The 26,322-nt window shown below is 57.2% G+C and overlaps 3 protein-coding genes across 6 annotated transcripts; 2 read left to right on the forward strand and 1 right to left on the reverse strand.

Annotated features, from left to right (window-relative positions):
- The first annotated feature begins 45 nt into the window (after positions 1–45).
- On the forward strand, positions 46–3,824 carry HTRA2 (HtrA serine peptidase 2). Of its 2 annotated transcripts, XM_055122286.1 has the most exons (8): positions 59–551; positions 641–845; positions 938–1,132; positions 1,366–1,398; positions 1,626–1,731; positions 1,864–1,933; positions 3,289–3,384; positions 3,468–3,824. In XM_055122286.1, exons 1-8 carry the CDS (start codon positions 130–132, stop codon positions 3,631–3,633), a joined length of 1,293 nt encoding a protein of 430 aa, XP_054978261.1. In that variant the 5' UTR covers positions 59–129; the 3' UTR covers positions 3,634–3,824. The 2 variants fall into 2 exon arrangements, with proteins under 2 accessions (XP_054978262.1, XP_054978261.1); XM_055122287.1 differs by lacking the exons at positions 1,626–1,731; positions 1,864–1,933 and having other exon boundaries at positions 46–551; positions 1,268–1,398.
- Positions 3,825–3,968: 144 nt separating this feature from the next.
- On the reverse strand, positions 3,969–23,033 carry LOXL3 (lysyl oxidase like 3). 2 transcript variants are annotated; one of them, XM_004612002.2, is made up of 14 exons: positions 22,925–23,033; positions 21,145–21,478; positions 17,964–18,127; positions 17,099–17,313; positions 6,596–6,815; positions 6,199–6,379; positions 5,956–6,110; positions 5,608–5,775; positions 5,367–5,529; positions 5,035–5,278; positions 4,830–4,945; positions 4,612–4,748; positions 4,409–4,520; positions 3,969–4,274 (listed from the first exon to the last, which is right to left on the reverse strand). In XM_004612002.2, exons 2-14 carry the CDS (start codon positions 21,455–21,457, stop codon positions 4,201–4,203), a joined length of 2,262 nt encoding a protein of 753 aa, XP_004612059.1. In that variant the 5' UTR covers positions 21,458–21,478; positions 22,925–23,033; the 3' UTR covers positions 3,969–4,200. The 2 variants fall into 2 exon arrangements, with proteins under 2 accessions (XP_004612059.1, XP_054978260.1); XM_055122285.1 differs by lacking the exons at positions 6,199–6,379; positions 6,596–6,815; positions 17,964–18,127; positions 21,145–21,478; positions 22,925–23,033 and having other exon boundaries at positions 17,099–17,583.
- Positions 23,034–23,218: 185 nt separating this feature from the next.
- DOK1 (docking protein 1) lies at positions 23,219–26,322 on the forward strand. 2 transcript variants are annotated; one of them, XM_055121886.1, is made up of 5 exons: positions 23,219–23,758; positions 23,977–24,276; positions 24,408–24,501; positions 24,726–24,910; positions 25,107–26,322. In XM_055121886.1, exons 1-5 carry the CDS (start codon positions 23,699–23,701, stop codon positions 25,890–25,892), a joined length of 1,425 nt encoding a protein of 474 aa, XP_054977861.1. In that variant the 5' UTR covers positions 23,219–23,698; the 3' UTR covers positions 25,893–26,322. The 2 variants fall into 2 exon arrangements, with proteins under 2 accessions (XP_054977861.1, XP_054977862.1); XM_055121887.1 differs by lacking the exon at positions 24,726–24,910 and having other exon boundaries at positions 25,107–25,489.

Here is a 26,322-nt window from a genome sequence, read left to right on the forward strand (position 1 = left end):
AAGTCCCGGCATCCCGCGCACGCGCGGAGGCCGGCGAGTCCCGGCGTGCCGCGCGGCTGCCGTCCGCCCGCGGGCCTGCGGGGCGCCGCCTCTGCGTGGGGCGGGCGGGGCGCGGCCGAGGCGGAGTCCATGGCTGCCCTGAGGGCGGGGCGCGCGGCGGGCTGCAGCCTCCGAGGGTGGCGGGCTTTCGGGGGGCTTCGCCCGGCGGGGCCCCTGCCGGCCCCTGACCCCCGGGGCCTGCTGACGTCGGGGTCTCCCGAGCCGCGGGCGTGCGTGGCCTCCGGGCCGCCCGGGGTGCGGGCGCGGGGGTCTGCGGGCGACCCCGGCGCGGGGGCGCGCGGGCGCGTGTGGCTGGCGGTGGCGCTGGGCGCGGGGGGCGCCGCCGGGCTGCTGCTGCTGTGGGGCGGCGGGCGGGGGCTCCCGGCCGTGAGGGCCGCCGTGCCGGCGCCGCCGCCCCGCTCGCCGCGCTCGCCCCGCAGCCAGTACAACTTCATCGCCGACGTGGTGGAGAAGACGGCGCCCGCCGTGGTGTACATCGAGATCCTGGGCCGGTAACGGGGGCGCGGGCGCGGGCGGGGGGCGCGGGCGGCGGCCGCGGCGGGCAGAGCCCCTCACAGCCCGCGCCCCCCCCCTGCCGCAGGCACCCATTCTCGGGCCGCGAGATCCCCATCTCCAACGGGTCCGGCTTCGTGGTGGCCGCGGACGGGCTCATAGTGACCAACGCCCACGTGGTGGCCGACCGGCGCCGCGTCCGCGTGAGGCTGCCGAGCGGTGACACGTACGAGGCCGTGGTCACCGCGGTGGACCCCGTGGCCGACATCGCCACGCTGAGGATTCAGACCAAGGTCGGGCTCTGGGCAGCCCCGGGCGCTGCGCGGCCGCCCCAGCGCCCCGTCTGCAGGCGCCGTGACCCGCGCTTCGCGCCCTTGTGCCGCAGGAGCCTCTCCCCACGCTGCCCCTGGGCCGCTCGGCAGATGTCCGGCAGGGCGAGTTTGTCGTCGCCATGGGAAGTCCCTTTGCTCTGCAGAACACGATCACATCCGGCATCGTCAGCTCCGCTCAGCGTCCGGCCAAAGACCTGGGCCTCCCCCAGAACAATGTGGAATACATCCAGACCGACGCCGCGATTGATGTGCGTCCCGTTAAGGGAGACCTGGGGGGGGGGCGGGGCGAGACCCTGTGGAGCAGGACTGTGGTGGGTGGTGGATGAGCCAGGGAGCCCAGATTGGGCTGCAGAAATGTGACAAACCCCTCCCCCTAATTCAAGGGCTGGACAGGAGAGGATTTGGAGCGAATGCCTACTGCCTGGTTATATCCTCAGTCACAGTCCCTGGATCTCTTCCATATTTTCTTCTTGTCCTGCAGTTTGGAAACTCCGGAGGGCCCCTGGTTAACCTGGTGAGTGGCACAGCCTTCTTCCCAGGAATCCCTGCCCCAGGTCAGTGTGGTGGGTCTCCCCTACTTCCTTCATGTCAGCCAAATTCCTGAGCAGTTTGTGTTGGTGAGTTCCCCGGAGGTGCCCAGCCCACCCCCCATGCTTGGCGGCTGCTCCCATTCGGCTGTCCGCCCCCCATCCCCATGCTCTTTTTTATTTGGGCTGGGAATAGTGGGCTCTGTTCCTGCAGGATGGGGAGGTGATTGGGGTGAACACCATGAAAGTCACAGCTGGAATCTCCTTTGCCATTCCTTCCGATCGCCTTCGAGAATTTCTGCATCGTGGCGAAAAGAAGAGTGAGTGTGGCTTCAGTGGGAGAGGTGCTCCTTTAAGTGGCAGCCAGGGGCACGCGGGGCCTTGCTGAATGGGGCCGTTGGGAGGAAGGAAGGGGCTGTAGCTGAGGAGGCTCCTTTGTCCGTCTGTCACAGGCAGCTGGTTTGGACTTGGTGGGTGCCAGCGCCGCTACATTGGGGTGATGATGCTCACTCTGACCCCCAGGTATGTGGATGGGGGGTAGGGACATGCCACAGGAACACCAGTGTGGTGGAGCCTGGGAGCAGATTTTGCACTGAACTTTGGGGCCGCATCTTTCCTTATCCGGGGTGAATACCCTTCTGCTCGGGCCTTGAGACAGATGGACTGCCATGTTATTGAGCTCTCTCACCCCACTTCATTTTGCACCCCATACCCCTTATTTCATCCTGCTGCTTGCTTTGCTTTTTTTGGGGGGGGTCACACCCGATGATGCACAGGGGTCACTCCTCGCTCTGCACTAAGGAATTACCCCTGGCGGTGCTCAGGGGACCATATGGGATACTGGGAATCGAACCCAGGTCGGCCGCGTGCAAGGCAAACGCCCTATGCACTGTGCTGTCACTCCAGCCCCATCTGCTGCTTGCTTTGACTTTAACCCTTCAATCCCTTTATTCTGTGTGTAGGGCAGTATTTTATTTGGCTTACGTTCAGTCTCCCAGACCTACCTTTCTTCATGTTCTGATTTAGCCAATCTGATTTTTTCCTGTTTGCTTTTGTTATCTCTGATGTTTTTGGCTTTTGGGCCACACATGGCTTACTCCTGGCTCTGCACTCAGGGATCACTCCTGATAGGGCTCAAGGGACAATATGGGTCCCCCCGGGAGGGAATGGAACATGGTCAGCTGTGTGCAAGGCAAGCATCCTACTGGCTGTACTGTCTTTCTGGCCCTCAGCTAATCTGATTTTGCATGTTTGTATTTGTGTTCTACAGTAAAACACTGGATCCATCTTCTAGGCTCAGCTTGAATTCTGCTCCCTCCTTTTTTTGGCAGGGGTGGGGGGGGCAAATCCTGTGGTGCTTAGGGCATATTTCTGGCTCAGTGCTCAGGGATCAGCCCTGGTGGGCTTTAAGGACCATCTGGAGTGCTGGGGATCAAACCTTGGTCGGCTGCATGCAAAGCAAGTGCTTTACCCGTTGTACTATCACTCCATCCTCAACTCCTTCAGCTTTTGATGATTTTAGAATGACACAGTGCTGCTGAATTCACATTGCATGTCATTTGGAATTAGTTTCCTTTTACATACCTGTGCTACTTCCTAACTGCTAGAAGGCAGGATGTGAATTGCCTTTGTGTCTGGAATATGTAAGAGCACAACTGGAGAGATACTTGCTGTGCACGCAGCCAACCAGGTTCAGTTCCTACCCTCTGAACACTGCCAGCAGTGATCTTGAACACAGAACCAGGAGTGAGCCCTGAGTAAGCCAGTGTGGCTTCCCTCTCTCTGGCCCCCCTGAGCCCCCTGCAAAAAGAGGGGCTCTGTGCAGCCTCTGTCGGACACAGGAGGTGAGGCAGATGGGCCTTGGGTTGTCTTTGCAGTATCCTTGCTGAGCTGCAGCTCCGAGAGCCGAGCTTTCCTGATGTCCAGCACGGCGTGCTCATCCACAAGGTCATCCTCAACTCCCCGGCACACCGGTGAGGGAGAGCACCTCGGGAGAGGCTGGGTGGGCTGTGCCTGCGCCCCCGAACCGGGCTAGCTGTGCCCTCCTTCCTCGTAGGGCTGGTCTTCGGCCAGGCGACGTGATCTTAGCCATTGGGGATCAGCTGGTGAAAAGCGCCGAAGATATTTATGAAGCTGTTCGAACACAGTCCCAGCTGGCCGTCAGGATCCGGCGGGGACCAGAAACATTGACCTTGTATGTGACCCCTGAGGTCACGGAGTGAGTGACTCAGCGAGGGTGAGGCCCCGGCCCGCTTTCTGTGCGACTTTCCTGACCAATCAAAGGGCACCTGGACAGAGGCTTAAGTGAACCAGTTGGGGGCAGGTCCCTGCAACCATCAGCACCAGGCCGTGGGCTCTGAAGAAAGGAAGGCAAGAACGCTTTTTATATAAAATAAAATTATACCTAGCAACATGTTGAAGTCAAAAACGGGCTGGCAAGGGTTTGGGGCAGGGGGGTGTAGTGCAGATGGTTTCCCCACCAAAAGGCTAGAGGTAAAGCTGTACCCCCTTAAACTGAGGGGGTGCTGAAGCTGACCATGCCCACTTCCCTGCGGCCCGCAGGGGCTCTCTTGGTGGTCTCTTTGGGTCAGGCTTGGCCGGAGCTCCGGACAGCTGACCTAGGAAGGAGGGCAGTAACTTCTGCTTGACAGTTCTGTGCCCGCGGAGCGCAAATGAGTTTGGTAGGCTCGAGGGCTTCTGGCTTCCTGGGTAAGCTCCTGAGGTAATGGCAGCCTCGGGCCCCTGCCTTGAGGGGCCAGTGGTGGTTGGCGGAGGAGGGCGGCAGCACCTCAGACGATCTGGTTGCTGGTCTGCCCGGGGTAGCGCTCAAACCGCCTGTTGGCCTCTTCACTGAAGGCGTCGCCTGCAATGGGAGCGAGGGCCTAGGTGACTGGCCGGACACACCGGGGCCCGAGAGGGCCAGGGAGAGAATGAAGGCTGCCCCTCCCCTCCCCTTGCGCCCCCCCATCTTTCTGGGCTACTCTTCCCAGCAAATACCAATGTGGCAGTTGTGCACCCAGATGCGATGTCCGTCATATTTGCAGTTACATTTCATTGCATTATTGGTGAAGTCACTCTCTGCTACTTCAAAATTAGGGTTGATGACCACCTGTGAGTTGGGGTGAAAGGCCACTGAACCCAGCTTCCCAGCTGGACTGCACACCCCTCCCCCGGGCTCTCGGGATGTCTCCTCAGTGCACCTGCAGAATGTAGTTGCCAGGCTTCACATCTGTGATGTCGATCCACTGGCAGTCGATGTCGTGCCGATAGAGATCCCAGCAGCCCACAGTGATGCCCTGCTCGCCAAAGTTGGCACACTCGTACCTCTTGGAGACATCTGAAGGGGTTGGCACTTGTCAGGGGGGGGAGGCTGAGTAAGAGGGCAGGCTGTGTGTGGTCTGTGCGGGGCCCCACTCACCCTCCTGACACTCAGTGTCTTCTAGACAGAAGCTGGCCTTGTGGCCCTCAGCCACCTTGGTGCCGTTGGGGGTGAGGATGTCGTAGTGCGTGAAGATGTCCATGCTGTGGTAATGCCTGTGGGCACAGAGAGCTGCTCTCCTCTGGCTCCCAGCTGGCCTCGCCCTCCGTGCCTCTGCCCTCCTTGCCCCTGGCGACCCTCTCACCCGTGACACTCGTGCCACACCCAGGAGTGGCGCCCCGCCTTGGGCCTGAAGTCGGCTCGCCCCAGGTTGTGGATTTGGGAGGAGAAGCGGAGCAGACGCCGGTGGCCGTACGGCCAGTTGGCGCGGCGGGCCGAGCTGGCCAGGCAGTTCTCCTCGGCGGCGCAGTAGAGCATGTGCAGCGGCCGGTCCTCGATGTAGGCTGTCTCCTGCACCAGTGCCGAGTGCAGCAGCAGGTCCGAGGCCGCTGCGGGGGGAGGGGTCAGGCGCTCTCCTGCAGGATGGCCTGGCCACAGCGCCCCGCCCCGGCTCAGGCCACCTGCCCGGTCACTCACTCTCAGAGCAGATGACCCCAGCGGTGAAACGGGCCCCTGTCCTCTTGCAGGCGATGGGGGTGGCGTGATGAGCACACTGGTCTAGGGACAGCTCGGTCCCCAAGCAGCGCACGCCACTCATGACCACCTCTGTCACGTTCCCGGAGTCCCAGTACCAGGTCTCCTGGGGAGAAGAAGGGGCCGCCGTGAGGTGACACCAGACCTGAGGCCTGGGCCTCCTCCCCCACTCGGCGGTACTCACCTGGAGCCCGTGGTTGGCATAGCCCAGGCCCAGCTGCCTGCAGGCCACCATGGCCTCCAGCGTCCCCCAGTCATCTCCGCAGATGAGGCCCCAGCGGGCGGGCCCAGGTCCCCCTACTTGCACCTCCACGCGCCCCTCGTAGCGACTGCGGCCTCCGCTGAGACGGATCTGTAGTACGGATGAGAGGGGGAGGGGGTGCGTTTCAGGCAGGCTGGGGGCGCCGAGGGCAGCCTGGGGCTGCAGGGGGATTTGGCAGAGAGCACCGAAGGGCTGGCAGGTGGCGGGGCGCCATCAGAGCAGGGTGTCTGGAGACGGGGCGCTCCCTGAGTCCGGGCGAGCAGGGCTGACCTTGGTCTCGACCCCGATGTAGGGCAGGTGGCACCGGAGCGCAGCGTCCTGGCTGTGGGCACAGTCCTCTGCCGTGATGTTCTTGTGCTGACACTTCCAGAGGGAGGACTCCAGGCCCGAGCAGCGGACGTCGCTCAGGTGAATGGCGCCCATGCCTGGGTCAGAGGTCAGGGTCAGGCGGCACGGCCTCCTGGGCTGGGAGTGGGGCCTCTCCTCCCTCTCCCTTCCCGCTGTCCCCCTCACCCTGCCCCATGCGGGCCCCACTCAGAGCCTCTCGTGCACTCCCGAAGCCCAGCTCCCGACACACCACGCTGGCCGCCTGCAGGTCCCACTTGCGGTCACACACGGTGCCCCACGTGCCGGCCCTCAGGACCTCCACGCGGCCCTCTCCGGGGTGCGCACCCCCCTTCAGCCGTACGCGGGCCTGCAGAGGAGAAAGGCGGGCCCCAAAGCCCCTGAGTGGCGTGGCTGCACGAGTGAGGGGAGGGAGGGGAGTGGTCTCAGGCCCTCGTGCCCCAACTCCCCCCGCCCCCCCCCCCCCGGGCTCCTCTCTGTGCTCAAAGGCCAGGGCTCTGTGCTTTGTCTGAGGGTGGCCAGGGGGTGGTCCAGCCGGGGTGGTCCGTGTCCCAGTCTCACACACCTCCCCGTGAGGCTTCGACTGCTGTGGCTTCTTCTGGCCACTGGCCACTGTGTAGAGAGGGCCTGGCACACAGCTCACCACCGCAGGGGCCCCCCCAGGGCATCTGGCTGTGTCATTGGCACGATAGAACTCCAAGGAGCAGAGAGAGAGGTGGGCTTCTGTGCCCACGCACGCCACCCCATGCAGACCAAACGAGTGTTGCTGCCGCTGCGCCAGCAGCCTGCGGGGACAGGAGTGGGGTGCAGTAGGTGAAGCCACGCGCCCACCCTGCTGCCCGCTCTGTGCCTCCATCCACCCCCAGCCCCAGGGGCTCTTCCTTCTTGCCCTCTTCCGGCCGGCTCTTCCCCTCTAAGCAGACGGAGGAAGTGGTGAGTCTCCGGCTGCACGAGCCTCCACTGAGCAGACAGCAGGGCCCTGGAGACATGGGCTGCCGAAGAATCCCCTGGCAAGGATGACAAGTCGTGACTTGCCTGATGGGAACCTCATTCCATGTGGTTCTGGACTGGCCCTAATCAGGTCCAGAATCAGGTCCTTGTGCAGCTAGGCAGAGGGGGAGGGGAGCCAGGGCGGCCGGGCTGGGCAGCAGGGGACTGGCTAGCCCTGGGGAAGCCCGAGCAGCCTTAGCGGGCACGGACTCATATATGGAGACGGAAACGACTGCATGAGTTAAGCCTCATGTCAGAGGCCAGAGAAGCTTCCCAGGCTGGGAATGCCAGGCAGGTATGGGAAGGGCAGACGAGACGGGAGCCTCAGGCAAGAAAAACTAAAGCGAAAGGGTCTCGGCGGCCAGAGATGGACATGACTGTGAACTCGGGTGGCACAGAAAGCCCAAGCTTGGCGGAGCCCTGGGCGCCGACAGTGAGGTCCATGTTGTGCAGCGGGAACGTAAGAGAATGTCCCATAACCACCAGCGTGGTAAAGTGGGACTCAAAGCGACATGCTGGAATCTGAACCATGGTGGAGAGATGCTGCAGAAACTGTCCGGATGAGAGGGTGTGGTGAGGCATAAGAAGAGAGAAGGATGCTCAGGACGGCTGGTTCGAACCCAGCAAGGGAGGGAACGGGGAGCCCGGGGGAGGGGGTGGGCTGGTGAATTACTGGAGTGATGTGCCCATGTATGGCCGGGAGAAAGGAATGTGGTGACGAAGTGATTGGCTTGGGAAACATGGGGAGGAGGAAAGGTCAGAAACAAAATCGAGGAAGCCTGGAGGCTTGACGGAATACCTTTGGGAGCTGAAGGTAAGTGGATCCTGATGCTCGGAGAGATCAGGTTCTCCCCCAAAGTCCTGTTTGGCTGAAAACAAAAGTCAAAGAGGCCACCGCAGGAAAAAGGCGCATCTCTTCCAAACTCCTGCTCCCCTTTCCCCCATAGCCAACAAGATCAAAGTGGGGGTATGCACTTAAAAGTGGGACTTAGGAGAGGTCAGAGGGTGGCCATGCTGGACAAGATGACCCCAGGCTAGATGGGCACCACAAGATGCCCCAATTCTGAGCTCCTGTGAAGCCACCAGAGAGAAGGGCTAGGGAATGAGGGTGACAGGGTCACTGGGTGACCCCTGACTCAAGGAAGGAGGGGACCATACAATAGGGTCCCATCCACCCCAGACTCTGCTGAAGAATTCTATGACCCGGGAGATCCTTCGGTGCAGATGGCTTTCAAGTGAGATATACTCATGGGGACCGGATGCTTCCCCAGGAGGAAGAGATGGGAGGGGGCCCACGTGTATAGATAACCTGGGTCAGAGTGTCAGGGATTGTCCATCTGACCCTGCCCCCAGAGAAGGGTCCAGAAGGAAGTGGAAGGCTCCATTCCGTGCTAACACCATTTGAAATATTAATCAAATAAAGGTAGGATGGGAAGACTGTGCAGAACACTTCTAAGGGAGGAGGTCACCTGAAGGACGAGAGGGCCAGAGCCCTGACTAGGCTCACTGGGGGAGATGCAGAAGCCCCGTCGCGAGGGCAGTAGGAAGACTGCTGCGGAGACCTTCAGAAACCCCGTAACCAGCACAGCTCCCTGCAGCGCCTGCTCGGGCCGGGCCCTGGTGCCAGCCTTTGCCGAGTGAGAGTCACCCAGAAGTTGGGGTGTGGGAGAGCTGCTGCTGTACCCACACCTCTTGGACCCTTCCCTGACCACAGCCCCCACTCCTCTCCCCAACTCATCCCCCAATGCGTCCTCTGCTCTCCCCTCCCGGCCTAAACTCGATTTACCTCTTCTCTGGCCCCCTGCCCGCTTGGGCTTTGGGTTTGACTCTAAGCTTGGTGACTGGTCTGAAAAAAGGAGAACGAAGTTAGTGGCCTAGCAGGCAGGGCTGACTCATGAGGGGAAAGGCGCAGAGAAAGGGGGGGTCCCTCTCAGAGGAGCAGCCTCCACGCAGTGTCCTGGGCAAAGTGAAGGCTGATTTTCCACCTATGCTGACCACCCGGAGACCCGCCCCTGCTCTCCAGATTCAGGATGGGATGGGGGAGAGGCTGGGAATAGAGATGAATTAAGGGGAGCAACTGGGGGTGGGGCAGGGGAGGAAGCACTCGGGCAGGTGGCTGAGACTGGAGTGGGGAGAACAGAGAACCGAGGAGGCTTCTCAGCCACCGTACTTCCTCCCATGCCTGCCCACCCCCGTGCCTGCCACACCTTCCCTCCAGAGTGGAGCGGTCACTCTGCAGGCACACCCCTAATTCATCACTTGGGTTCTGGGATGGACATGGAGAGGCGATCCATCCATCCACCTCCTGGGGCGCACGCCCACACGGGAGGTCCCGGGGCGCTTGGCCCATTACCTTCCAAGGGACTTGGGGCGCCGGGCCGAGGCTTTGGCTGTGCGCTTCCTCAACTTTCTGTGAGGACGAGACAATAGCGGGGTCAAGAGCTGCCGAGAACCGAGGCCAGTGCAGCTGGAAGCAGGGGCAAGGGCTCTTTACAGAGGACCCATGAAAGGATGTTAGATGTCAGAAATCCCCAGGCTCTCTCCTTCCTCAGGAGTCTGTTACCTGGCCAGAGTGCAGCAGCAAAAGACAAGGATTGAGTGGACAGGGCCTGACCCTAGAACCCACAGGGGTTCAGCTAAGAGCGGCGGAGCATACGGACCTTGGGTTAATAATTGTGCTGGAGGTAGCAGCCAGGGATTGGACTCATGACAGGAAAGGTACATAAAAGGGGGTTTTCGGAGACGAAGGCTACGCATAAGGGTGTGAGTAGAAGAAAGATGATTAGGGCCAGGGAAGCTAGCTGGCTGGCTCAGGCCCTGGGCAACAGACTGTATCCTTTGCTCTCTGATGTTCTCTGGCTTCTGGACTTTGCACGTCAGGTCCAAGGACCAAGACTGGCTGCCAGGGATACTAACGGTGTGACAAAGGAGCAAGAGGTCAGGCTGCTTAGGGCACGAGCATAGCTTTGCCGAAGTTAAACCCATATGCTTTAGTCCTTCACACACTGAGCTCATCTCCCAAACTTACTTCCAGGAAATAATTCCTTAAACCATATAGTCTTTCATTTAATTAATTTGGGGCGGGTGCTCAAGGGTCCTGGGGCAATACTTGGCTCAGCTTTGCTCAGGCACTGTAATGTTGGGGCCCATCAGGGCCATCCTGGCAGTGTTGGGGCACCATGTGGTGTTAGGAATCCAAGTTACGTTCTCTGTAATACCATGTGCCAGCCCCTTGATCTATCTCCCTGATTCTGCCGACACTGATTTTTGTTTGTTTGGGGGACACATCTGGTGATGCTCAGGTTACTCCAGGCCCAGCACTCAGGAATCACTCCTGGTGGGTTCAGGGGCTCTTAAGAGATGCAGGTATCAAACCCAGGTTGGGTGCATAGGCAAGCACTTACCCAGTATACTATCTCTCTGACTCCTTCAACATAGCTTATTATTATTACTATTATTATTATTATTATTTGGCTTTTCGGGAAAACCCCAAAATGCTCAGGGGTTACTGTTGGCGGTGCCCAGGGGATCATATGGGATGCCAGAGATTGAACCCAGGTCGGGTGCGTGCAAGGCAAATGCCTTACCCACTGTACTATCACTGTGGCCCCTCAACATAGATTTATTATTATTTTTTTTTTTTTTGCTTTTTGGGTCACACCCAGCGATGCTCAGGGGTTACTCCTGGCTTTGCACTCAGGAATTACTCCTGGCAGTGCTTGGGGGACCATATGGGATGCCGGGGATCGAACCCAGGTCGGCCGCGTGCAAGGCAAACGCCCTACCCGCTGTGCTATCGCTCCGGCCCCTCAACATAGATTTTTAACTGTTGTAAATATTTGACAAATATTACAACAAATATTTGTTGTAAATATTTGACCTGCTTCATTCTTCAAGAGATTGTCTTCCATCTATTATCTAGAAATCAGGCCTGTTACTCCTTTCATTCATCTTTTTATTTCAAGAACTAATTTCGGCCCTTCTTTGTCCAGTCCAATGATATAGATGAATACAAACTTTGCCTGTCCTTCTAAGTGTATGGAATTGTTATCTTAGTTATCTTCCTTGGAAAATGTTCCTCTTCTGCTGTTTTTCCGAAAGTCATGCTCTGTGTGCAGATGTACTAGGATTTAAACAAACTATTTGGCATTTCCTGCTCTGACTTCTTCCTGAGGATGTACTTAGTGAATCTTTTCCCCAAACATCCACTATGTCAAACATTTATAGCGAAGAGTTTACAAATAAGCTCAGGTCCGGAGGCTTCTGAAAGGTTAAATAAAATTCTTCATCTTGTGAGTATCATGTAAAACTTTTTCTCTAAATGTCTCTTCCTCAAACATATCTGATAGGGGGCTGGAACAATAGTACAGTGGGAAGGGCATCTGCCTTGCATGCAGCTGACCTGGATTCAATCCCCAGCATCCTATACAGTACCCTGAGCACTGCCAGGAGTGAGTATTGCTGGATGTGACCCCCCGCCCAAATAATCCAACATGAAATATTCTTGGCATCTTTTTCTTGGCCTCACCCTGTGATGCTCAGGGGTTACTCCTGGCTCAGCACTCTGGAATAACTACGGGCAGTGTTCATGGGACCAGATGGGTTGCCGGGGATTGAACCTGGGTCAGCTGCGTACAAGGCAAGCGCCCTCTCTACTGGACTAATCCTAAGAGTTGGCAATACTTATTAGCTTAACTCTCTCTGCCCACTCGCCCTCGCCAGCCCTTTCTATCTTCCCTCCTCCTCCCCCACTGTTCTGTGACTTCTCTGTCTTGTCCCTTCTTGGCTACTGTGACACTGCTAGCCTGCCTTGGTCCCTTAAACCCATTGTCGTCCTTTGACGTTTGCAGGCTCCTCTGCTACCTCGTCATTTAAATTTCTGAAGATCTATCTTGGGAGTTAGACTTTTTTCACTCTATTTTCTTTTTAGACACTTTCATTCAACCCAACATGTCACTCTAGGGCCACTCTGGTGGTGCTTGGAGCCACCCAGGCCATGGCAACAGTCCTCCCTCAGGTGTGCCCGGGGATCAGAGCAGGGGCCTTGCACACGGGCATGTGCTCCATCCCTTGGGCTTCTTCCTGCCCGCTCTCTTGCCTCCTTGAACTTCTTTCTTAGTTATCTAAGATGTGGTACAAGTCCAAAATGAAATCCCAATTCTTTCAGTAGAGTCCAGCAACTGAGTCAACCTTGCCCCTTCTCTCTTTGCCACCCAGTGCCAATTCTCAGTGACCGAATCCTGTCACTGTTACTTCCACAATTGCTCTCCAACCCAGCTCTTCTGTGCTTGTCCAAAGCATTAGCTAAAGTGCAGTGACCTTTGGAGATGCTCTTGGGCTTGTTACGCTCGTTAACAGCCCTCCTTGTCATATACTTTAATAGTTTCTCATCACTTTTATCAGACAGACCCAGTCATTAACAGACCCTAGGATGTCCCCCAGGATCTTGTGCCTGGTGCTTGGCGAACTGTCGGAGGTCAATAAATATCTGTCCAACTAAAGGAGTGACTTCCTAAGTAGCACTTAAGCTCTCAGTGCCTTAAGTTCTTTATCTATGAAAATAGAAGTAGATGGCTCCATTACTTATAAATTCTATTTTTCATCTAAGATTTGACAGCTCTCATGCATTCTTGGTTTGACACTGTCAGATCATGATTACACAGAATAAATGCATCATGCTTTAATTTCCTCATTCTCTGAATCTTCCTTTAAAAATCATCTTTTGTGGGGGTGGGGCTGGAGAGACAGCACTTCAGGTAAGACAACGCTTGCCTTGCATGCAGCCAACCCAGGTTCAAACCCCAGCACCTCATATGGTCCCTTGAGCACCAACAGGAGTGACTCCTGACTGCAAAGCCAAGCATAACCCCTGAGCAGGCATAACCTGCTGAGTGTGTCCCCCTCCCCTGCAAAATAAAGGCATCTTCTTTCGAGGGTCAGAATGATAGCACAGTGGGTTGGGCATTTGTCTTGCATGCAGCCAACCGGGTTTGATCCGTGGCACCTCATATGGTCCCCAGACCACTGCCACTCAGAGTGATCCCTGAGTGCAGAGGTAGGAGTAAGCCCTGAGCATGGCCGGGGGTGGCCCACAAATAAAAACCCCAAACCCAATAAAGCATCTTTCTCTGAGGACAGTAGACTTGTTTAGAACTGTCCTGCCTTGCCACTGGTCTCGTACTCCCTATGGGAACGTGCATCTGTCCGACTGGCCTAGAGCAGGAAGACCTCTCAGGCGTCTCCATCTCCATGTCTCCCGGGACTCAGGTAAGTACTCTCCCCACTTCTGACCTCTATGTCTCTCCTCATCCCACCCGCCAGTTAGGGTTCAATATGTACACAAAGATTCCTGATCTAGGGGCTGGAGTGATAGCACAGTGGGTAGGGTGTTTGCCTTGCATGCGGCCGACCTGGGTTTGATTCCCAGCATCCCATATGGTTCCCCGGGCACCGCCAGGAGTAATTCCTGAGTGCAGAGCCAGGAGTAACCCCTGTGCATTGCCGGGTGTGACCCAAAAAGAAAAAAAATTCCTGATCTAGAAATACGACTTTAGGTGACACACTCCAAGGAGCTGCCCCTGGGTGTCAAACACCCCAAAGATGACCTGCTTCAAGAGCAGTTCCTAGCCCAGAAATGCCGGATGGCACCACTGGCCTCCCAAGGAGCCGTTGTGCAGTCTGTCAGGGTCTCTTCTCTAACCTTCCCTGGCCATCCCCCAGCAGCTCTTCCTCCCCGTCTTGAACAGCTTCTTTGGTGTGTGTGTTGGGGGGAGGTCACACCCTGTGGTATTTGGGGAACCCTGTGGTGCCAGGCAGCACTGCAGTCATCTGAGCATCTCCGGCCCCTAAATGAACTTATCCTCTCCTCTCACACCACACTGACAGCCCCAGAAATCCTGTGTGCCCAACTTTCCACTCTACATAGAATTTGATTTTATAATTCAGATTGCAATTTGATTTTATTTTTCATATACCTTTCCTTAGTAATCATGAACCTTTAACACTTGATTTCCAGGAGACACTAACATTCTGTCTCCCTGTTTTCTCAATTCTATTAAATCCCTCATGGTCTATTCTGAACAGCCAGTCATAACTGAAAATGGAAGTAATAGGTCAGAGATACAGGACAGCAGGGAAGGTACTTGCCTGGCATGTGGCCAACCTGGGTCTAATCCCTGGCACCACACAGCCTCCCCCAAGTGAGGAGTGAGGCCAGGAGTGAGGCCTGAGCACAGAACCTGCAGTAAGCCATGAGCACAGGTGGGTGTGATCCCCCAAAGAATCAAAGAGAAAGTGGAAGTCAGTTGTTACACCTCTATTCAAAGTCCCTCACACAAAGTAAAAGCCCCAAACAGCCCCCAGCATCTTGTTTTGTTTTGGGGGCCACACCCAGGATGCTCAGCCATTACTCTTGGCTCTGCATTCAGGAATTATTCCTGGAAATGCTTGGAGACCATGTGGGAGGCTGGGGATTAAAGCCAGGTCAGCTGCTTGCAAGAAAAAATCTTACCAGCTACACTATAGCTGCAGCCCCCAAAGCTCCAACAGTCTTGTTCTCATTCTTTCCCTACATCCTGTGCATCAGATCCTTTGACACAGAATGCCTCCCTCCTTCCCTTGCCCCATGGCCCCTCTGGAAATGCTCTGCTAGATTTAATGCCCAGCTGTCACCACACTTTTAATCTCTGAAATGAGATCTTCCTGAAGAGGCTTTTTTTTTTTTTCCTTTTTGGGTCACACCCAGGGATGCTCAGGGGTTACTCCTGGCTCTGCACTCAGGAATTATTCCAGGCGGTGCTTGGGGGACCATATGGGACACAGGCGATTGAACCTGGGTCAGCTGTATGCAAGGCAAACGTCCTACCTGCTGTACTATTGCTCTGCCCCAAGAGGCCTTTTCTAATCACTCTATTTAAAACGGCACCCCTGGGGCTTAGTTAGCCCCTTGGCAGATAGTACAAGAAAGAAGGCACTGATTTGCATGCAGCTGAGGGATGTGAGCCATCCCTGAGCACTGCAGGATGTGGCTCCAAATTCCCCCTCCAAAAAAAAAATAACTCCTGAAACCTCATTTCTACTTCCTAATCTTGTGTGTGTGTGTACCTGGGGACTGAACCCAGGGCCTCATGCATGCAAGCCACGTGCTCTACCACTGAGTCATATCCTCACGCCCCCGCTTCCTAACCTTATTTTTATTGATTACACCCTTTTGCCACTCTTCATTTCCAAAATTTACTTATTTTTCTGATGCGTGCCGGTCCACAAGATCAGGGATTTTGTGTTTAGAGCTAACTTCTGGCTCTGTGCTTAGGGATCACTCCTGGACGTGCTCAGGGGACCATGTGTGCCCGGGTTGGCTGTGTCCAAATGCTGCTGTACCATCTCTCCAGCCCTGTGATTGAGTACTTTGCTCTGTTGTGCTCAGCACTGAATCCCTAGTGTCTACAACAGTATCTGGTACACAGTAGACACTCAATAAAGATCGCATGAATGAATCTCTACCCTGCTGTTTATTCTAGACTCTTTACTTGGAATACCTACTATTTGAATCTTACAAATCTTTCAGAACTTGGTATTTAGAATAGGACAGTTACAGAATAAGCACAGAGAAAGGAATAAAACTTTCAGACAGATGAGAGTAAAGGAGCACAGCACCTAGCTGTTCTAAAACAGTTTGAGTCTCTAGATAAAATATTTGTTCTTGAAGCTGAAAGAACTTTCACATGGTGTCTCAAAGCTAATGGAGAGAAAATCCGTATAAGACTGGAAGTTGGGTAATGTACTGACTTTCAAGCAGTGTAAAAAATGTCTTTCTTCTAAAAAAGAACATGAACAAGTAGTATTTGAGAATGTCATGAAACAGGAAGTTTGTGAAGGTTTTTTTTTGTTTGTTTTTGTTTTTTTTTTGGGGGGGGTTTGCTGATGGGGCCAATGCTGGGAGCCACTGAGGATGATATCTGGTAGTGCTAGGGATTGCCATGTGGTGCCAGGGATTGAACCTGAGACCCTGTGCATGACAAGCATGTCCCTCCAGCCCTTTGAGTTATCTGCTGGCCTGAAAGTTTGTCAACACTTTGGAAGGGAAATGTGGTGATCCTTATAGACCTTATAAAATGATACTTATAGAGCCTTATAAAACATTTTAGTGAACAGTTCAGTCAAGCCACCATGATTTCCTTTCCTGGTAAGATTACTGAGCTGGGAGGCTGAAGGATGACTGTGAACAGAGGTTATCTGAATTTTTAGCAAAGACAAATCTCCCAGGATTTAATTACAGCCAAGATGGTGAAATAACAGTTACATCATGATAGTGTCCATTTTGTTCCCAATTGGCTGGAAGAAAAAATTTTCAAAGCTACTGATTCAAAACTTGATGTACACCAAGAGGGAAATTTCATAAGAAGAACTAGACCTTGTTCTTAAAAAATATTTCAATAGTTTCAACAATCTGATGAAGCCAGAAGGCGTAATAAGCACCATGTCAGTCGAGCAGTGGGGCTAAGATGACAAATGGAAAAACGTCAAGACTCAGGGTTCAATAGCTCGGGCTGCGGGTGTCTGCTTCTGTGCTGGGCACGTTTGCTAACTGGGCAGGGGGAGCCACCGGGTGGCGGGGGAGGGGAGAAGGAAGTGCCAGGGGCCACCCCAGGGCCTCACCCCGAGCAAAACACCGACCCCTTTCCCATTTCCCATCTCGGGGCCGGTCGGCCGGCAGCGTGCCCCGCGGACCCCGCGCAGACATGCCCGGCGCGCCCCCGCCCAGTCACCGTCGGCCCCGGCGCCGCCCCGCGCGCCCCTCCGGCCCCGGACCTCTCGCCGCACGGGGCGTGGCCTCGCGAGACCGGCGCGCGCCCCCGCCCAGTCCCAGGCTTCAGCTCCGGCCCCGCGGGCGCCCGCTCCGGCCCCCGACCTCGCGCCACACGGGGCGTGGCCTCGCGAGACCGGCGCGCGCCCGCCAGCCAATGGCGTCCCGGCCCCGCCGCACCTCCCGCCGCCTCGGGCGCGCCGGGATCCGGCTCTCCCGGGGTCCCGTTTCCGACCTTCCCGGGGCTCCCCCCGAGGCCCCCGCGCCCCTCACCTGTAGAAGGCCGCGTTGACCCTCTTCTCGCCGGGGAAGCCCAGCATCCCGCACACCACGTGGCTGTTGTGGGCGCTCCAGCCCTTGTCGCACACTTGGGACCAGCCGTCGGGGAGCCTCACTTCCACGAGCCCCTCGGTGACGGGCAGCGGCCGTCTGCCGCGCCCCACTGCCGGCCGCAGTCGCACCTCCTCCACTTGCAGCTGCTGCTCCACCTGGGCAGGGCACCGCAAGCAGAGGAAGGACTCCAGCGGCAGGTCTCGCGGGGCCTGCTCAGTGCTCAGTGGCGTGCTCAGTGCTGGGTGGACTCAAGGCGTGCGGGGTGGGGTGGGGAGCCAGGGAAGAGCCCTGCCGTGCACCCAAGAAATGACCCAGGGTGCTGAGGAAGCTGCGCATGCGTGGAGCTGAGGAGCACTTGACAGGAGAGGTGCGACATCCCAGGTTGCCCTGGCGACCAGGGATGAAGTTGGTCGTGAGCCAGGTTCAGGAACCTGCATGCTAATGGGAGAACGAATCTGGACTTAACCAGGCCCGACCCTGCTTTGTGTATCACTTTTGGGCATCCACCCCGTTTCCCCCCCCTGCCTCCCCCATCTGATTCCAAGGGGCAAATGGGAACCTATGTTTTCTAGCATTTCCTCTAACCACATACAACCATCCATAGGTTTCTCTCTTTCTGTCTGGGATGGGCGGGGGGGGGCTGTAGTTAGACACGGCAGTGCTCAGGGATCATTCCTGGCAGTTCTCTGGGAACCATATGCGGTGCTGGGGATTGAACCGGGGTCTGCCTGCTGTACAATGGCTCCAACCCCCATTAGTCCTCTCTGGCTGTTTGTGTGTGTGTGTGTGTGTGTGCGCTGCAGACCTCAATGACGTTGGAGTCCGAGAAGCCAGGGAGGCGCTGGTCCTTGCAGATGACCCCTGCATCCTCATCGTGGGTGCAGTCACTGTTCCCCCAACCCCGGGAGGCACATTCAGTCACACTCTGCTCAGTCCCACTGCAGCTAAGGTTGTCCAGCCAGATTCTGCCTGTGGAGGGAAAATGAGCTGACAAAAGGACCTGGGGAAGAGTGTGGGTGTGTAGCAGTGGCAGGGAGTGAACTTGGTGGCCTTACATTTGTCTCATCTTTTCCTTTTAAGATGATGGGTGAAGAAGGGACAGGGAACTGTAGAAGGGGACAGGAAAGGAGGCATAGGATGGATGTAGATGATGATCTGGGTGATACTCAGGAATTTGGTGATAAATGAGAAAACCAAGATGTCCTGATCGGTCCTCCTGCCTTCGGTGATAACTAACACTTAATCAAGTATTTGCTATATGTTAGGCACTCTTCTGGGATATAATATGGGCTATTTCTCAAAAAAGAGCTGTCGGAGTTATTACTATTTTACATAAAAATACTGGGTTTCTGGACTGGAGTGATAGCACAGTGGGTAGGGCATTTGCCTTGCATGAGGCCAACCCGGGTTCAATTCCTCCGCCCCTCTCGGAGAGCCCAGCAAGCTGCCCAGAGTATCTCATCCGCACAGCAGAGCCTGGCAAGCTCCCCGTGGCATATTCGCTATGTCAAAAACAGTAACAACGAGTCTCACAATGGAGACATTACTGGTGCCCGCTCGAGCAAATCGATGAGCAATGTGATGACAGTGACATTGATACAGTGATACTGGGTTTCTGGGCTGGAGAAATAGTACACTGGGTAAGTCACTTGTCTTGTGTGTGGCCAATCCATTCGATCCCCAGCACCCTATATGGTCCCCTGAGCCCTGCCAGGAGAGATCCCTGGCACAGAGCCAGGAGTAAGCCCTGAGTACCACCAGGTGTGGCCCCCAAACCAAAATCAAGTCAAAAAAGACATTGGTCCAGGGAGAAATGAAGTAACTTGCCTAATTAAGACCACATAACCAATACCTGGGTCCCTGGGGATTGGAGCCATGGAAACCTCAGCTCTGTCCATCCCAGCCTTATATTCTCCCGTGCACACCCTCTTCATGCTGCTATGTTATCTCTAGTTCTCTTTGTCTGGATCTTTGGAAATGAATACTACTGAATTCCTTTCAGAACTGGGTATGCCCTCAAAGGTAATTTTTTCCAGTCTGTGTGCAGAGACCCCGCATGCATGGCCTGCTAGGACCAGCTTCTGCTGAGACATCAACCTTCTGGCTCTTCAGGCTGATAGAACCACCATGAAGTCCTTGTAATATTTGTTTATTTATTTATTTAGGTTGTTTTTTTAGGGTCACCCCTTGCAGTACTCGTGTTACTCCTGGCAGGCTTGGGGAACATCTGGATGCCCAGGATTGAATTTGGGTCAGCTGCATGCAAGGCAAGTGCCCTAACTGCTGTACTATTGCTCGAGCCCTGCTTGTGATAATTTATGGACCCCTTCCTCCCTGCCACTCCAGGTTTGATTATCCCTTGATGCCAGCAGAAAAGTTCCTTAGCTACATGACTGTCCTTGGGGTCTGGAGTGATAGAACAGTGGTAGGGCATTCTCCTTTCACGCGGCCCACCCGTGTTCGATTCCTCCGCCCCTCTTGGAGAGCCTGGCAAGCTACCAAGAGTATCATGCCCGCACGGCAAAGCCTGGCAAGCTACCCGTGGCGTATTGGATATGCCAAAAATAGTAATAATAAGTCTCACAATGAGAGACTTACTGGTGCCCACTCGAACAAATCGATGAGCAACAGGATGACAGTGACAGTGACATGACCATCCTTATATTTGAAGGCAACTATCATGTGCTCGATATTCATGGTTTTAAAAAACTACCTCAGTCATTTCTGATTTCTTCAGTGATTTCCCTTGAAACTTGTCATTCTGAAAATATTTCTGAGTTTGTAAGTCTGTAACTGTACCTCATGTGATTAATGGTGATTCATTTAAAAAAAATTTAAAAAAAGGGGCTGGAGCCATAGCACAGTGGGTAGGGCATTTGCCTTGCACTCGGACAACCCGGAGCACTGCCAGGAGTGATTCCTGATTGCAGAGCCAGGAGTAACCCCTGTGCATTGCTGGGTGTGACTCAAAAAACAAAAAAATAAAATTAAAAAATAAAAAAAGTATTTCTGGGGCCGGAGCGATAGCACAGCGGGGAGGGCGTTTGCCTTGCACGCGGCCAACCCGGGTTCAATCCCCGGCATCCCATATGGTCTCCCAAGCACCGCCAGGAGTAATTCCTAAGTGCAAAGCCAGGAGTAACCCCTGAGCATCACTGGGTGTGACCCAAAAAGCAAAAGAAAAACAAACAAAAAGTATTTCTGCTTTAAGAGGTGTCTTTTAAAAATGTGGCATCTAGGGTCTGGAATGACAGCACAGTAAGCAGTGCATTTGCCTTGCATGTAGCCAACATGGGTTCAATCTTCAGCATCCTATATGGTCCCCAGAGCATCACCAGAGTAATTCCCGAGTGCAGCACCAGGAATAACACCCTGAGCATCTCTGGGTGTGGCCCCCAACACCCCCTCAAAACAAATTGGCATCTACGATGATATTTTTGAATTAGGGAATCAACTTCAGTCTACACCATTAATCCCACTTTAGGATTTTACAGTGCTAGCACCCCCCCACTCCTCGTTAGAATTTCTCCTCTGCTCTTATTACTCACATTCATTCTCATTCTAGAGTTTATACTTGTTCCAGGTTATTTCCAGTTTCATTGGTTCCCTCCTGATTCTCTCTGGTTTGGGGCCACCCAGTGAATACTACCTACCTCTCAACCGCCCTCAAAACCGACTGTGTTCTAACTGTATGGGCATCTCCTGTATCAGGGCTGCCCTAGCAAATTACTCTTTTGTAGCTGAAGGAACTTGGAGATCATCTGGTCATTTTGTGCCCAGGGCATCTGAGATTCAGGCAAAGCACTGGCCAGCCTCAGGTCACAGAGCTCTGAGAAGAGTCTGTGTTGATGGCTTTCTTACCCAGGAGTTTCTCTGACACTGACTGCTGTTGGTGTCCTGTGTTCCCCCGGCTGTGCCCTCCTGGTTTCCCTCTCCCTGTGCTCAGACCATACCTGGGCTATATCTGGATTCCAGACGTTGCTCACCTGTTCCAGGGCCGTACTTGGCACTGTGGGTCCAGCCTGTCGCTTCTGTGAAGCCCAGTTCCCGGCAGAGGATATGGGCCGACTGCAGTGTGAAATCATCGTCACAGACTGTGCCCCATTCCCCAGCTCGCTGTATCTCCACTCGGCCCTCGAAGGGCTTCCTGGGGAAGCCCGCCAGCCGGAAGCGCAGCCCCTGGCTCCCAGCCCTCTTCACAGGGGCCGGGGATGGGGTCGGAGAGCCCAGACAGGAGCTGCATAGCAGGCAGAGCAACAGTCCCAGTGGGCTCCACTGCCGGGCACTTGCAGAACGCATGGCAGGGCAGCCTGGGCGTCCCTGAGAGAGGGCGAGAGAAAACAACTGAGCCAGGCTCCGGAGGCTGAGAGCGGCCTCGGCAGAGGACTTAGAGTGCAAAATCCTGGCAGCCCCTCCTAGTCTGGATTGGAAGGCTGGTGTTTCGAATCAAGTCTAGGACGTCACATTTATTCATCATTCATATCCTGCTCAGTGGCTAGTTTTTATTCTGATATATATATGTATATATATACATACATATATTTACTCTTCCCTGCTTGAAATTCTTTAGTGATCATAGCTATTTATATATGTGTGCTGCTCATTAATATACTACTTTAGACAGTGCAGAAATATTTTGATTATGGTAAGTGGAAAGAAAGCGAGAAGCGAGACACACATGGGGAGGGGTGAGAGAGGGAGAGCCCTAGGGAGAAGGAGAGAGAGAGAGAGAGAGAGAGAGAGAGAGAGAGAGAGAGAGAGAGAGAGAGAGAGAGAGAGAGAGAGGGCCATGTAGGGATTAAACTCGGTGACAGAGAAACAGTTCAGAGCAGAAGCACAGAGGCAAAAGAGGTGCACGTGGAGAGAAGACCCGACTGCAGAGGGAGGGAAGATAGATGGACAGACAGACACGCTCCCTTCTACTGTGAAAAACAAAAGTCTGGCGATGAGTTGTGATACCTCCTGCTGTCACACCCCCTCCCGACCACCCCTCCTCCTCAGAGACCCAGAGAGCTAGGACAGTGATTAGAGACCAAGAGTCCTAGTAGAGAGGCTGAGCCAGCCAGACAGGATGTGAGTGTGGGATGAGGGGAGCCAAACAGAAGGGAAGGGCTGGGAGAGAAGGACGGCGGGGACAGTGCCGGAGACCGACGGGCGCTTGGGGGCAGAGGCAGCCGAGCAGAGGGAGGGAGCCGATGGGGAGTGTTCCCGAGGTAGAACAGACCTAGCGAGAGGCAGCTGCGGGGCGCGCGGGAGCCCCTCGGACCTCAGGTCCTTAGATGGGAGCCCGGCCCAGAGTGCTCTGCGCAGAGTCCGAGGCGGCGCGGGCAGAGCGCTCAGGCTCTCTAGACCCCGTGAGGTCGGGGGGCACTGGGCCTCAAGCTGGGGTGCGTGGGGAGGGGGATGGGTCAGGGTGGCCCCACCCGGCAACCAGAGACCCGCGTACAGATCGGCCCCTCAGCCCAAGCCTCCCCTTGTCTGGGAACAGCCTGCCCGCAGCCGGGGCCTCCCGCCGGCCCGCCTGCGCCCCCCGCTCCGGCACAGCAGCCCACCCAACACTTCAGCGTGGCGCCCCAGGGGCAGGGCCTCCCGGGCAGCCCCCGCCGCAGGGCCGCCCAGCTGCCCCGTGGGCGACGCTCTGCGGGCCCCTGCCCGCACGCCTCGGGCATCTCGCCGGCAGGATTAGCCCTGGGGCTCTCCCCCGGCCACCCCTTCTCGCGGTCCCCCATCCCGACCCCCCGTGCCCCCGCAGAGCGCGCTCCCTACCTTCCACCGAGCAGGGCCCTGGGGCGGGGAGTCCAGTCCCAGGACTGCCACCAAACAGTGCTCGGCCAGGGGAGACTGGACCCCCGTCGCTCCCCCCTGTCCGCTCGGCCCTCCCACGGCCCCTTGAGCCCTCCCACATTCCGCCGTCCCCTCACTCCTCCCGGCCAGCTCCCCGCTCGTCCCCGCCCGGCCCTCCCCTCCCCCGAGAGCGGGCGGCCGGCGCCCCACCCCCGCCCGCCCCCCGCCCGCCCTCCCGGCCCTCAATGAAGCTTTCTTTGCCGGCCGGCCGGGAGGCCCCGGGCGCTGGCGGGCTGGGGCCAGGCGGCGGCCCGGCTCGGGGGCCCGGGAAGCCTTCCAGACCCGGCCCCCCTCCCCCACGGCCCGACTCGGCAAAGGCCCCAGTGCGGGGCGGGGGGAGGATCCAGGAGAGGGATCTGCGGCCACGAGGACCCTTGCGGACCCCCAGGCTGCAATTTCGAGGGGACGTCACGGCTTGCATTCACCCAGATGTCACGTCGGGCACATGACGTCGCGCGCGGGCACGGGGCCCTTTGGCCCAAACTTTCGGGATTTTCTCGGTGACGCCACTGGCGCGCGTGTCAGAGATGTGGGCAGGAGTGTGGCGGGGGCGCGTCGCCCAGTCTCGCGGGGGACCCTTCCCCTCGGCTCGCGCGCCCCTCCCGCCGCGCCCGGCAACGCCCCCGGGGTCCCGGCCCCGCCCCGCCCCGCCCCCGCCCGCAGGGCCAGGAAGCGCGGAAGGAGCCGCCGGGGGCCATGGACGCGGCGGTGATGGAGGGGCCGCTCTTCCTGCAGAGCCAGCGTTTCGGGACCAAGGTAGTCCGGCCCGGGGGCCGCCGAACCCCGGCGGGCCTGGGGCGGGGGCCGGCGCCGGCGCCGGCGCCCGGGCGGCGGGAGGGCGCGGGCGGCGGGTCGGGGCGCCCGGGACGTTTGGCCGAGTGGCGCGGCACGCGCGGGAGAGGCGTCGGGCGGCCCGGGTGGCGAGGGGCTTCCTCCCGCTGACGCGCGCCCCGCGCCTCTCGTTCTCGCCGCAGAGATGGAGGAAGACCTGGGCGGTGCTGTACCCCGCCAGCCCCCACGGCGTGGCGCGGCTCGAGTTCTTTGACCACAAGGGCCCGAGCGGCGGCGGGGGCCGCGGGGGCTCGCGCCGCCTGGACTGCAAGGTGATCCGCCTGGCCGAGTGCGTGAGCGTGGCCCCCGTGGCCGTGGACAGCCCTCCGGAGCCCGGCGCCTCGGCCTTCCGCCTGGACACGGCGCAGCGCTCCCACCTGCTGGCGGCCGACGCGCCGTCCAGCGTGGCTTGGGTGCAGAGCCTGTGCCGCAACGCCTTTCCGGTGAGGGGGCTGCGGCTGGCCGCGCGACCCGCGGGCCGGGGTAGTTACGGCGGCGGAGGAAGTGGGCTCCCGGGTCGTGGGAACTGCGTGGAGGGGATTACAGGCTTCTCGATACTTTCTCTTTACCCCAGAAAGGCAGCTGGGCTCAGGTGCCTGCCCAGAACCCGCCCAAGCTTTCCGCCCTGGAGATGCTGGAGAACTCGCTGTATAGCCCCACCTGGGCAGGTAGGACTCAGAGGAGCCTGGGCAGGATGGGGTGGAGAGGAAGGGCGCTCGTGGGACTGGGGTAATCAGAGGGCCGGGGCCCCACGGGGAAGCAGGAAGCTCCTGTTAGCTTCCTGTGGCACACCGCAGTCAGCCGGCCCCTGGCCCAAAACTTCTTGGACAGTGCGTCTGTCTCCCCGTGGCCCCAGCCCCGCAGGGGGCCCTAACCGCGGTGTGCCTTCCAGAATCCCAGTTCTGGGTGACGGTGCAGAGGACCGAGGCGGCGGAGCGCTGTGGCCTGCACGGCTCCTACGTACTGAGGGTGGAGGCCGAGAGGCTGACCCTCCTGGCTGCCGGCGCACACGGTCAGCTCCTGGAGCCGCAGCTCTCCTGGCCCTACACTCTGCTGCGACGCTATGGCCGAGACAAGGTGCGGTGTGTACAGAAGGGGTGGGCAGCGGGGCAGGACAGGAAGGTGGGGAGTTCTGCTCTCTGGGTAACCTCTTGCTGCCTAGCTCAGGCCCCTGCCTTTGCTCCTGGTGGTCTGTGTAGGGCTTGCTGGGGAGCCCCCTAATTTCAGCCCCTGTGAGTCATCTCTAACGTGCTTTCCGCCACATCCTCTTCAGGTCATGTTCTCTTTCGAGGCTGGCCGCCGCTGTCCCTCTGGCCCTGGAACCTTCACCTTCCAGACAGCACAAGGAAACGACATCTTTCAGGCAGTGGAGACCGCTATACATCAGCAGAAGGCCCAGGGAAAGGGCGCGCAGGAACAGGACGTGCACCAAGAAGGAGAAGTGGCGGAGGGGAAGTTGAATTCCCCCACGGGCCCCCAGGAGCCCCGGGGCAGCCCTCCAGTCTTGTATGCTGAACCCTTAGACTCCTTGCGCATCCCTCCAGGCCCATCTCAGGACTCCCTCTACTCAGACCCCCTGGACAGCACCCCAGCCCGGGCGGGAGAGGGTACCCACGTCAAGAAACCACTCTATTGGGACACATATGCGCTTGTGGAGCAGCAGTTGCTGAAGGCCAAGCTGAAGGACGCCAGAGAAGACCCCATCTACGATGAACCTGAGGGCCGAGCGCCCATTACTCTCCGGGGCCTTTATGATCTGCCTCAGGAGCCCAAGGATGCTTGGTGGTGCCAAGCGCGGGTAAAGGAGGAAGGCTACGAGTTCCCCTACAACCCTGCCACTGATGACTATGCGGTGCCCACCCCTCGGGGCACCAAGCCGCTCCCAGCCCCCAAACCCCCGCGCCCTGCCTTTGCTGCAGCAGTGGGTGGCAGAGGACAGGGCACAGACACTCCTCTGTACAGCCAGGTCCAAAAGAGTGGCACCCCTGGGAGCTGGGACTGTGGGCTCACGAAAGCAGGGACCGAAGGGACTGGGGTGAAGTTGGAGGGCTCCACCTGAGAACCATGCCAGGTCAGGGTTGCTGGGAGAAGGGCCCTCGGGAGGTGGCACTGGGGGTCACTGTGACCTGAAGTGCACCATGGGGTGTCCATAGGCTGAAGTGTCTGTGTGAGATGGGGGAGATGGGGGTCCAAGGAGGTCAGGGAAGTTAAGGGAAGAATGATCCAGCCCAAGAAGGCTCAGAAGAGGGACAGATAGAACAGGCTGAGGACTGGAATCTAAGGAGGAGCCTCCTGCCCCCACTCATCCAGGCCCCCCATCCATCCTTCCTGGACAGATGTGTGGGAAGGTGTAGTTAGAGGGGCCTGGCCAGAGGCTCTGGGGAAATGGGAACTGTGCTGCATTCTAGCCCCTGCATTGAAGATACAGTAAAGATTTCAGAGATACACTAGAGATGCTTTGAAATTCTCATTAAAGCTTGAATTGAAGA

The sequence above is a fragment of the Sorex araneus genome, chromosome X, assembly GCF_027595985.1.
Source record: "Sorex araneus isolate mSorAra2 chromosome X, mSorAra2.pri, whole genome shotgun sequence".
NCBI classification, from domain to species: Eukaryota; Metazoa; Chordata; class Mammalia; order Eulipotyphla; family Soricidae; genus Sorex; species Sorex araneus.